This window comes from Lactuca sativa, chromosome 2, assembly GCF_002870075.4.
Source record: "Lactuca sativa cultivar Salinas chromosome 2, Lsat_Salinas_v11, whole genome shotgun sequence".
Lineage (NCBI taxonomy): Eukaryota > Viridiplantae > Streptophyta > Magnoliopsida > Asterales > Asteraceae > Lactuca > Lactuca sativa.
In genome coordinates, this window is record NC_056624.2 from 161,025,924 (window position 1) to 161,038,972 (window position 13,049).

Consider the following 13,049-nt stretch of genomic DNA (forward strand, 5'->3'; position numbering starts at 1 on the left):
AAATATTAGGGACTAAATGTGTACAAAAATATTAAAGACTAAATGTGTACAAAATGAGAAATATATTACTCTATTAAGTCATTTTTCTGGCTCACTTGAAATAACGAGTCATAAGGACTGAATGCGTATAATTTAACAAATTGAATGAACAAATGTAGACGAAAAAAAAAAAACTTAATAATAAAATATATACAAATCAAAAAATATATTACCATTTTAAGTCATTATCCATATTAGAATTTTTTTTATAATAAAACTAAAAGTCTAACTGCCTTATAAACCACTTACAGTTTTATTAGATTGTCTTAAAAAATATACCTTTAACATTATATAGCATTATCCAAAAACTAGCAATGACAATCAAATAACATATTAGTAGCCGTTCAAAGAAAGTAACAATAAAAAAATAACATCTTATTAACTATTAATTAATTAATAACAAATCAGCATTGAATGGTTGGATTCTCACATATCGATAAGCTAAGCTATCAACAACCACGTGGTCTCACAACGTCCGTTGGATCTGCTGACTTGTACAGACAGAAAGTCAAACAAACATCCCTTCGCACATCTTGCCATTAAATGCAGCTCGCCGGAGATTACTCTCCATAACCAGATTCATTTTACTGTGGCCAGAGTCTTAGTGAGATAGATAGGCTAGAGCATGGATCAGTTCCGCCCAAGTCCAGCCAACTCATCGCCGCTTACTCCTTTAAGCTTTCTTGATCGGTGCGCCACCGTCTATGGCGACTGCCCTTCCGTCGTCTACGGCGACACCACCTATACGTGGAACGAAACCCGACGAAGGATTCTTCAGGTGGCTTCCTCCATTTCCAACTTCGGAATTAAGAGAAACGACGTCGTTTCCGTCGTTGCCCCAAATGTCCCCGCCATGTATGAGCTCTACTTTGCCATACCCATGGCCGGAGCTATCATCAATTCAATTAACACCCGCCTTGATGCTCGCACAGTTTCTGTCATCCTTTCCCACAGCGAATCGAAGCTTGTTTTTGTTGATTATCAGTCGGTTTCTATCATCCTCGATGCAATCGCTATGTTTTCCCCAGGTATACAAAAACCGATGCTCGTACTCATCACTGATGATGGATCTACCCCTCAATCCATGGTAGGATTCCGATGTACTTATGAAAGTATGGTGGAAAATGGCGATCCGGGGTTCAATTGGATTAGACCGGTATCGGAGTGGGATCCGATGACGTTGAATTACACCTCCGGCACGACGTCGTCTCCTAAGGGAGTAGTTCACAGCCACCGTGGTATGTTCCTCATCGCCGTTGACTCTCTTATTGAATGGTCTGTTCCGAAACAACCTGTTTACTTATGGACTCTGCCGATGTTTCATGCTAATGGTTGGAGCTACACATGGGGTACGGCGGCGGTCGGTGCCACCAATATCTGCTTACGCAAATTCGACGGAGCCGTCGTGTACGACGCCATTAACAAACACGGCGTCACTCACATGTGTGGTGCTCCGGTTGTCCTCAACATGTTATCGAACGTCCCAAACGTGAAACCCTTAAAGAAACCCGTTAATATCATGACGGCTGGAGCTCCTCCGCCTGCGGCGGTTCTGGCTCGGGCGGAGTCTCTTGGGTTCATCGTCAGTCACGGGTACGGGCTAACGGAGATAGGTGGGTTAACTGTGACTTGCGCGTGGAAGCAGAAATGGAACCGATTCCCGGCGACGGAGAGAGCTAGACTGAAAGCTAGACAAGGGGTGAGAACTGTTGCATTCACAGACATGGATGTGGTGGATCCCGAGTCAGGACTGAGTGTGACTCGGGACGGGTCAACACTAGGGGAGGTGGTGCTACGCGGCGGATGTGTTATGCTGGGTTATTTCAAAGACCCGGTCGGAACCACCAAGTGTATGAGAGAAAACGGGTGGTTCTACACCGGCGATGTTGCAGTGATGCACCCAGATGGGTATTTGGAGATTAAGGACAGATCAAAAGACGTGATCATTAGTGGTGGCGAGAATTTGAGCAGTGTGGAGGTGGAATCGGTTTTGTACACGCATCCGGCGGTGAATGAGGCGGCAGTGGTGGCGAGGGCGGATGATCATTGGGGAGAAACGCCGTGTGCGTTTGTGAGTTTGAAGGCCGAGATGGTGGGGAAAGTGACGGAGAGAGAGGTGGCGGAGTATTGTAGAGGTAAGCTGCCGGGATTTATGGTGCCGAAGACGGTGGTTTTTAAAGAAGAGTTGCCGAAAACGTCGACGGGGAAGATTCAGAAGTTTATACTTCGAGAAATGGCAAAAGCAATGGGACCAAATACGAGGAATAGTCGCCTGTAAACTGTAGTTCTAAATCTTTAAAATATTAATAAAACCTTTGGGAAATTATTGTTTCCATATCAAAAAATGAAAATATCGAAGATATATATTTATACATCGAGAATTAGTACTTTCATGTAAAAATAGAATAAAATTTTATATAGACGTAGGGTAATCTAGCATCAAGCTATTGTTATTTACCTTATTTCACTCTATACATGAGCGTTTGAATATTGTTTACATATTTGATTAGCTGATTTATCTAAAGTTATATAAATGGTTGATGTTTGGTGGGTTTTCTAGGGTTTTTTTTTTTGGGAATTGTTTGCAGTGATGACAATGTTTGGTTGGGTTGTGTCTTTATGGGTTCTTTTTTTTTGGATTTGTTTGCTGGATATGAATATTTAATTCTCGATTTAAAATTTATTGTGAAACTTTCATCATTTAAAACCTAAAAAGAAAAAAAAAGTGCAATATAATTGTCATGTTGTAGAATAACTTTTGTACAGCCGAGTGTCAAACCATTGGGAAAACGACGAAATCTTGATTGTAAGCTTCCATTACTGATTAGATTATTGTCAATTTCCATCTTTCTCAAATTTGCAACAACGCAAAGAAAATGAAAAACTCTTCAGGAAAAATGCTACCGGACAACTACAATCGCAAGAATCCGGTAAATTGAATGGTTATGATATAATGATAATTAAGTATTCAAAACATCCCATAGAACCAACCAATAACATGTACATAGAACATACCTGTTTGTTTGCATCTTAATACCTCTTAATAAGGGGTGGGTCTGAATCTTTAAGATTCAGACCGTTTGTTTATCTTTTAAGTTTTGGTCTGAATCTGAATTTTAGCACTTACCGAATCAGATTTCAAATTCCATCTGAAAAAATAAAAAACGTGCTATGCCCTTGACCCAAAAACACGTTCTCTTTCTCGCCCCTTCTCCTCCTTCTCACCCCAATTCTTATCCCTCACCGATCTCCAATAATCATCGTCTGCTTCCTCCGATCTACAACACCACCGCCGCCAATTTCGTCGCCCCGCCTCCGCCATCTGTTGCAGCGACATAGACCTCCACCTATTTAAAACGATACCAACCTCCGGTTGTAGGTAACGTTTTTGTCATTTTTTTGCCCTGAAAATCGAATAGCAATAGATATAAACTTGGTTTTTGCTGTTTTTTCTGGAATGTTTTGTTGATTGTCGGCGTCTTCTCTACCCACGGTGACTGCTGCGCCTCCGGCAGCTTTGCCTCCCACATTCCCTCTTTCTGAAAATTGATGTTATAGTATATGATGTTTGATAAATCTGAAAACTAATAAATCTTAAATGCTGATATGACTTGATTTCTGAAATATAAGTTGATGATCTTTCTGATTTTATTGATTTCTGAAGTGTATGTGAATGTATAGTTGAAATTTGTTGCTGAAATTTATTGAGTTTGTGTTTATTTGTTGAACTACATTGCTGAACTTTGTTGCCCATCTTGCTGATTTGTGCTAAATTATTGTTGAAATGGAATTATGAAATCAAAATATATGTGTATGTATAGCTGAAATTGAATTAATGTGCTGAAATTGAATTCATTTGATGAATTTATTTGTTATGGGAGTTGTTTATTTGGGTCTTTTTTAAAAAAAAGGGTTATGATTAGTGATTAGTTGGTAAGATAATGGTTCAAGATCATGTTTGTCAATTTGATGGGTTTCATTATATATGTTTTTAAGGTGTGGTTTCGGTGGTTACATAAATAGGAGGAAGGAAGAGAGATGATTAGAAAAAGTTGGAATGAAGCGAGGGAATCGGTGAAATGGGAGGAAGGAAGAGAAAACATGTTTCCCCATTTGTGAGAGTTTATGTTTGTATGTAGTTAGAGATATACGAAACATGCATGCCTAGATAGATTTATGTTTAATTTATGTTTGATTTGAATTTATGTTTGATTTTAATATATGTTTAATTTGGATTTTATCCAGTTTTTATATCTTTTTATAATTATTTATGAAGTTGATTTGGTTATTATATAAACAAAAACCTTGAATTCAGCAAAAAAATAATATAAAATGATAAAATGGTCATTTTTATCATTTAATATTATAATTCAGAGGTTCCAACCAAACATCATTTCAAAATTCAAATCTTAAAAGTTCAGACCCTCTTAGAAATTCAGATCACTTAAAAATTCAGATCTTAAAGATTCAGATCTTGCCAAATAGCCCCTAAATTGTAAAATTAGTCATTTGTAGATTCATAAAAATTATGGATAGGGATTAAAAAGCATTTCATTGAAGGTCTAAAATCAAAAATTTCTGGTAGTTTTTGTCCTAAAAAAATTGAAAGAAGTAATTTACTTCATATAACAATAACTTACTATAGTACTTAACTATACTAGCTTAGTACAACTCACAATAATAAAGAACTCTACTAGCTCCTTAACTCATAAACATTGTTTTACAATAACCAACATATCGTATTTATCACATAACACGATAATAAGCACATATATAGATATCCAGTGTCTAGAATAGAAGTATGGTTATTCATATTGAACATTCCCAATGTGCTGATTTCCAACTCTTGAAGTCCCATGATTACTCTCGTTTCTGGAACTCTAGTAATTGTCAAGGTAACACATAATTCATGAGTATTATAATTCAAGATACAATTCCCTTATGTATGAATTGATCCAACACCTTTACTAATTTCATAACATTTAATTGATACAGACTAATTATACACCATAAATTAGTTGTCTACATGTCTAAATTCATGAAGGCATAAACTTTATCCTACCATAGATTACTCTCGTTTCTGGAACTCTAGTAATTGTCAAGGTAACACATAACTCATGAGTATTATAATTCAAGATACAATTCCCTTATGTATGAATTGATCCAACACCTTTACTAATTTCATAACATTTAATTGATACAGACTAATTATACACCATAAATTAGTTGTCTACATGTCTAAATTCATGAAGGCATAAACTTTATCCTACCATATTCATCATTTCGCCAATTTGAGCACCATAGCCCCCAAAATGTAAATCAATTATAAATGACTAAGTTATCTCATCCAAATTAATTATCCTGCATGTATAAATAAATGATATGGCGTGAAATGACGCATTATGGCGTATTATGGCACGTGTTTTTTCATTTGAGACATGTATAAATAAATGATATGGCGTGAAATGACGCATTATGGCGTATTATAACACCGTGAATTTCAAAATAATTTTTCGCAATATAATAAAAACATTTCTCATTTAATTTCATAAAAACATTAAGTTTCAAATTCCAATCTGTATCATACAAATCCCAAGATCACATAAATATATCAAAAGTCCCCTGAGTGTGTACAGATCAAGCCGGCGCCTTCCCACGGTCATCGCTAGTACCTGAAACAACAACACTAACACTGTAAGCACGAAGCTTAGTGAGTTCCCCAAAATACCACACATAAAAACACATATTAGCCACTCGAGGCTATAACTCTATGGGTCCGTGCACCCAACTCTGTGAACCCTCAGGTTCTAACTCTAGGAACCTTCCGGTTCCAACTCTGAAGTCATGCACAACATAAATCACATAGAAATAATGCAGTACAACACATAGTATACACATAACATACATACACTGACACATAGCTCTGATTACCTACTCAAGGTAAAGTAAAATGAGAAGACTCACCTCGCGTGTCTCGGTATCTCACGAATCCTGGAAATCCCTCGCGCTCGATCCTCCGAGCTCTAATCCTCCTATAACATCACATGACTCTAATTAACACTGTTTATCTCTAAGGTTGACTATCCCTAAGAAGTCAACACAGGTCAACGGTCAACTTTGACCGGACTCGGCGAGTGCACACGGCAACTCGGCGAGTCTAGACGTTCTCACCAACTCTCTAGGATTCCCTTTCTACACGTCGAGTACTCCCCTGACTCGACGAGTTTCACCTGGCAGAAATAGCGGGGCCACCCCGACTCAACTCGCCGAGTCTCAAGAACGACTCGGCGAGTCCCAGCTCGACTCAGCCCACTGACAACCCTCTCTAACTCACCCTGACTCACTGAGTCAACCCATGACTCGACTGGACCACTCACTGGCCGGTCCAAGGCAATCTTCAAGCTACTCGCCGAGTCTGCTCATCGGACTCGGCGAGTCCATGCCATGCAATCATTCAAACTTGCTTCTAAGGTCAGATCTATTCCAACAATTCATAGATCTGGCCTTCCTAGACTGATTCACCACGTAAAGCCCCAGACTTGGTGCATAAACAACCTCTATATGACCATATATGAAGAATTATCAACAAATCTCACTACTCAAGGTCATAACCTCCATTGTTCTCTATAAAGCTTGATGACTGAGGCTCTCTGGACCTCTATGGATCCAGATCCGAAGTCTCATCACTAGCAAGGGACTATTTGGCCATCCAATCAACTCAACAAGGTCACAAGAAACCCTAAAATCAATTATACTTCACAAAACAGGAGATGAGCCGAAATCATACCTTTAGATTGAAGGGCTAAGCTTCAAATCCACCGAATAGCAGTCTCCTTTGCCTCCTCTTGGCTAGAACCTCCCTCTTCTTTGCTAAACAACACACAAATGTCAAGAAATGCTTCCTCTCTCTCTCAAATCGCTAAAGCACTCTAGGGTTCCTCTCTATGGACTGTTGGGTGCAAATGACGGCCATAAGGCCCTTTAAATAGGTCCCAAACCCAAGAAATTAGGGTTTCATTAAACAGCGTGGACTCGCCAAGTCCGGACGAATCCCGCGTCCAGAATCGTGACCCTACTCGGCGAGTCTGAGCTCCAACTCGCCGAGTCCCCCCTCAAAACACCAAAAATCAAAACAATAAAATACCTGGAAATCCGGGCTGTTACAACTCTCCCCCACTAGAACTAGACTTCGCCCTCGAAGTCTCGCTCCGAAAATAGCTTCGGATGCTGCTCCCGCATCTCGCGCTCCGGCTCCCAGGTCATCTCTGATCCCTTCCGGTGTTGCCACTGAACCAACACCAGAGGTACCTCCTTGTTCCTCAGAACCTTGATCTTCCGATCTCTGATGGCTACTGGTCTCTCAGCATAATTCAGGCTCGCATCCACCTGAATATCCTCTAATGGAACCACTGCCGACTCATCGGCAATACATTTCCTCAATTACGACACATGAAAAGTGTCGTGGATTTGCCCCAACTCTACTGGCAATTCCAAACGATAGGCTACCCAGCCTACCCTCGCAATCACACGAAATGGCCCAATATACCGGGGCCCCAACTTGCCCCTCTTCCTGAATCGAATCACTCCTTTCCAAGGAGAGACCTTCAGGAGAACGAAGTCGTCGACCTGAAACTCAAGCTCGGACCGACGCCTGTCTGCATAACTCTTCTGTCGGCTCTGGGCGGTCAATAACCTCTGTCTGACCTGCTGAATCTGCTCTGTCGTCTGAAGCACGATCTCTGTACTGCCCATCACTCTCTGCCCAACCTCTCCCCAGCAAATGGGGGTCCGACACCTCCTACCATACAACAGCTCAAAGGGTGGCATACCAATGCTCGAATGATGGCTGTTGTTGTAGGAAAACTCTGCCAAGGGTAAATACGCATCCTAGCTACCCCCGAAATCCAACACACATGCTCGAAGCATGTCCTCAAGCGTCTGAATCGTCCGCTCACTCTGACCGTCTGTCTGGGGATGATATGCGGTACTAAAATGTAATCTAGTACCCAACTCCTCATGAAATTTCTTCCAGAATCTGGAAGTCAAGCGCACATCGCGGTCTGAAACAATCGAGATCGGCACCCCATGCCGAGATACCACTTCTCTCACATATAACTCCGCCAACTTCTCCGCTGAAGAACTCTCACTGATGGCAAGGAAGTGAGCGCTCTTCGTCAACCTATCCACAATCACCCAAATTGCATCAACTCCTCTAGCCGTCCTCGGCAATTTGGTGATGAAATCCATACTGATCTATTCCCACTTCCATTCGGGAACCTCCAATGGCTGCAACTTGCCATGCGGTCTCTGGTGCTCGGCCTTAACCCTACGGCAGGTCAAGCACCTCTCAACGAACCACGCGACGTCCCTTTTCATACAGGGCCACCAATACTCTTTCCTCAAATCCAAATACATCTTTGTAGCCCCCGGATGGATCGAAAATTTCGACCGATGAGCCTCCTCCATGAAAGAAGTACGCGTACCACCCACAAACGGTACCCAAATCCGACCCTGAAAAGTCATAAGCCCTCGACCATCCGTAACGAACTCTGAAACCAAACCAACGACCCGTTCCCTATTCTGCATCTCCTGCTGCACAGCCTCGGCCTGTGCCCCACGAATGGCATCCAATACCGGAGCTATCATGGTCAATCTCAAACATACACCTCGCAATGGAGTGCTCTCCGCCCTGCGGCTCAACGCATCGACCACCACATTGGCCTTGCCCGGGTGGTACAGGATCTCACAATCATAATCCTTGACCACATCTAACCACCTCCTCTGACGCATATTTAGATTGGGTTGGTCCATCAAGTACTTCAAGCTCTTATGGTCCGTGTATATCGTACACCGAACCCCATATAAGTAGTGACGCCAAATCTTGAGGGCGAACACTACTGCCCCCAACTCTAGATCATGCGTGGGATATCTCGTCTCATGAGGCTTCAGCTACCTCGATGCATATGCTATCACATGACCCCTCTGCATTAACACCGCACCCAGCCCCAAAATAGATGCATCACAATATACTACAAAATCCTCCATCCTTTTCGGGAGAGCTAATACCGGGGCTTCGCACAACCTATGGCGTAGTGTCTCAAAGGAGGTCTGCTGCTCGGGACCCCATGAGAATGCGACACCCTTCCGGGTCAATCTGGTGAGTGGCACTGCGATCTTGGAGAAATCCTTGATAAATCTCCGATAATACCCTACTAATCTAAGGAAACTCCTAATCTCAGAGCGTGACTTTGGCACCTCCCAACTCATCACCGCCTCAACCTTGGCCGGATCGACCAGAATCCCTTCCTGGTTAACGAGATGTCCCAGGAACTGGACCTCCCGTAACCAGAAATCACACTTGGAGAACTTTTCATAAAGCTTTTACGATCTCAATACCCCAAGGACCTCCCTCAAATGCTCCTCATGCTGCTCTCTAGATCTCGAATACACCAGAATATCATCGATAAATACAATCACCGACCGATCCAACATCGGCCTGCATACCCTGTTCATGAGATCCATGAACACAGTCGGGGCATTGGTGAGCCCAAAAGGAATCACCACAAACTCATAATGCCCATAACGCATTCTGAATGCTGTCTTCTGGACGTCCTCATCCCGCACTCTCACTTGATGATATCCCGACCTCTAGTCGATCTTGGAAAACCAAGATGCTCCCTGCAACTGATCAAATAAATCGTCGATCCTCGGCAACGGGTAACGGTTCTTGACTGTCAGCTTGTTCAACTCCCGGTAATCAATACACATCCGGTGTGAACCATCCTTCTTCTTGACGAACAGAATAGGTGCTCCCCACGGCGAGCTGCTCGGCGAATGAATCCCTTCCCCAGCAGCTCCTGAAGCTGCGAGGATAACTCTTGCATCTCTGGAGATGCAAGACGATAAGGCACCTTAGCTATAGGCGCGGCCCCTGGAACCAAATCAATACCAAACTCCACTTGCCTCACAGGAGGTACTCCCGGCAGCTCCTCGGGAAAGACATCTGGAAACTCACGCACCACCGGTACCTCCTCAACTGAACTCGGTCTCTCGGAAGTCGCTCGCATATCCATCACATACGCCACAAAACCCTTACAGCCCTGCTGTAGACACTGCCTCGCCCTAGCGGCCGAACAAAAGGCTGATCCCGAACGTGTACCCTCGCCGTACACCGAAAGAACTCCCCCACTAGGGTCTCGTATAGTCACCAGCTGACGCTCGCAGTCGATGACTGCGCCGAATCGACTCAGCCAGTCCATGCCCACAATGACACAGACATCACCCATCGCAATAGGAATCAGATCAATCGGAAACTCAACCCCGAAAATCTCTAACACACATCCCCGGAAAACCTCCGTGGCACAAATCACTCTATCATCAGCTATGGAGACTCTCAGAGGCCGACTCAATGCCTCACGACTAACACTGATATGCTGACTAAAGGCCAAAGATACAAAAGACCGACTCGCACCCGAGTCGAATAACACTAAAGCAGGTACAGAGTTCAAAAGAAAGGTACCTACGCATAATATAATATAAACACGATATCTCAATATCAAGAAAAGGAAAATAAATACACGAAAGGAAACATACCAGCCACAACATCGGGTGCATCGTGGACCTCCTCCGCAGTCAGCTGGAAGGCTCTCCCTCGAGCTCTCGGCGCCTCGGCCTTCACAGGCCGACTCTCTGTAGCTCTGATGGCGGCAGGAGCAGACCCCTGAGATGCTCCGCGCAACTGTGGACACTCGGCCTTCCGGTGTCCGGTCTGGTTGCAGTGAAAACACACTGCAAACCCCTTGGGGCAGTCCTTGGCCATGTGCCCCTCCTTGCCACATTTGTAGCAAGACCCCGCTCGGCAAACTCCGTCATGACCCTTGCCGCACTTTCCGCAAGTGCGGCCCTTCTGGCTCCCTGGTCTGGGGTCAGCAGGCTTGGCCCGCTTGGCGGCCGGCTGCGACTGTTCCGGTCGCCGATCCCTCCCCTGAGACTCCGCCTCCTCCTTGGCCTGAGTCTCAAGCTCAATCTCCCTCTTCCGGGCATTTGCCTGAAGCTCGGCAAATGTCCGGTACGAGGAGGTCGCAGCGAACTCCCGAATATCCCGCCTCAAGATGCTCAAGTAGCGGCTCATACGTGCCTGCTCAGTGGACACGTACTCAGGGCAGAACATCACCCTCTCATGGAACATCCTCGTGATCGCTGTAACAGACTCAGTACCCTGCTTGAGGGTCAGAAACTCCTGTGCTAAACGCTCCCTCTCCACCTGGGGAACGTACTCATCCCGAAACATGGTGGTGAACCTCTCCCAGGTCACCGCAGAAAGCTTAGCAGGCGTATAATGCGCCGTCACAAACTTCCACCAGTCCTTCGCTCCCAAGCGAAGCTGGTTCAGCGCGAACCGGACCTTCAAATGCTCAGGAGACGAGCAAGTGAAGAAACACCCCTCAATATCAGATATCCACCTCATAGCTGCCACCGGATCCTGAGTGCCATCAAACTCTGGTGGTTTTGTGTTGCTGAACTCACGGAACAGCAACACATCCCCACCCTGCGGCCTCGCAGCAGCAATCGCTGCGGTAGCCGCTGCAGCAGCAGCCTCAGAAAGAGCGGCGTAACGCTCATCGAACGTCTCAATCAATGTGGTCTTTATAGACCTAAACATCTCCGGTATCTCTGCCCTGATGGCCGCTCATCGAACGTCTCAATCAATGTGGTCTTTATAGACCCCGAGGCTTCCTCATGCCCGGGTTGCAACCCACGAACCCTAATCACAGACGATCTGAAACAGGATGTTACAATTCTCCCCCACTTGATTTAGATTTCTCCCTCAAAATTGCTCCCTATCGACACATAGATCGAACCCAATAACCCGAGAAGAACCACCGAAAGGAACTCGTATCATACAACAATATCTTACAAAAAACCTGAACCCAACAGGAACTCCTAACCCTGAAGAAGGACAGACCCTTATGCGCTGCGGTACTCGATCTATCTCTCTAGAACTTGAAAAATCTAGTGGTCTGTCTCCCTGTCCGAACACCCTCACAAAATATCATCATGATAATCGCTCATCGAATAACAAAATCTAAGAACACTATACCAATTTTGATTCTCTAATCGATCCCGGTCGTATCTCAAAAGGAACAGAAAGGTCACCTCCCGCTAAGGACCCACTTCCTTGACAACTATCAGAGCTCATCTGAAAGAATGAACTTCAAAACTCTGACCTCAGACACAAGAAAGCAGTCAATCCAGCTCAGAATGATCCTCTAACACCCTTAATCATAAGCCCTAGATCTTCTCGCAAGTCCTTTCCAACATTGAGCACCAGGTCAACTCCCGACCCAAAAGTTGAACCTCCAAAGGTTACCCACTGCACACCCAATAAAACGACTTACTGGCTTCCTTCTCAGAGTAACTATCTCGACCCATCGTGCCACACAAGTCACGAAGTTCGCTTTACCCCAAGTGAATACTACAACCCTATCTGAAGTTGTCTCACATCCGACCTCTTTCATTTACCACTTACCGGTCCAATACGTCTCGCCATTCTTCCCAAACCAAAGAAACTCACCCACTCCGGTCTAAGACATCAGATGGAGATCAATACCCCTCAGAGTGAAACCCATTTACAAATCCAAAACCTCATCTCGCCTACTCAATACACGAATTGTCCCAAACTCAGCTCGAGAGTCCGATTCAACAACAGAATTAGAACCACTCATTTCCAATCTGATACTCAACCCATACCCACGATTCGCGAATTTATGCACACACCATCTCTCCAATTCCTTTCGATTACGATAATCCCTCCTCAACCTGAGATATAACAATTTATGACCGTCACAGAGACCCCAGTTTCGCCCCTGGTCTGGAAACCAGGTTCCCGAAGACTCAAGTGGTAAGGCTACCCAAGCCTAAGAACTCCTCTGCGTCATACACTGACTAGTGAATACTATAGCTCCCCACAGAACAATATTCGCTCTTATCGACTACTGAGTGCTACGGTT

At 44.2% G+C, this 13,049-nt stretch overlaps 1 protein-coding gene across 1 annotated transcript; it reads left to right on the forward strand.

Moving 5' to 3' along the window:
- Positions 1-516: 516 nt before the first annotated feature.
- LOC111916024 (2-methylpropanoate--CoA ligase CCL4) lies at positions 517-2,538 on the forward strand. The gene has a single exon (XM_023911668.3). It carries the CDS (start codon positions 665-667, stop codon positions 2,315-2,317), a length of 1,653 nt encoding a protein of 550 aa, XP_023767436.1. The 5' UTR covers positions 517-664; the 3' UTR covers positions 2,318-2,538.
- The last annotated feature ends 10,511 nt before the right edge of the window (positions 2,539-13,049 follow it).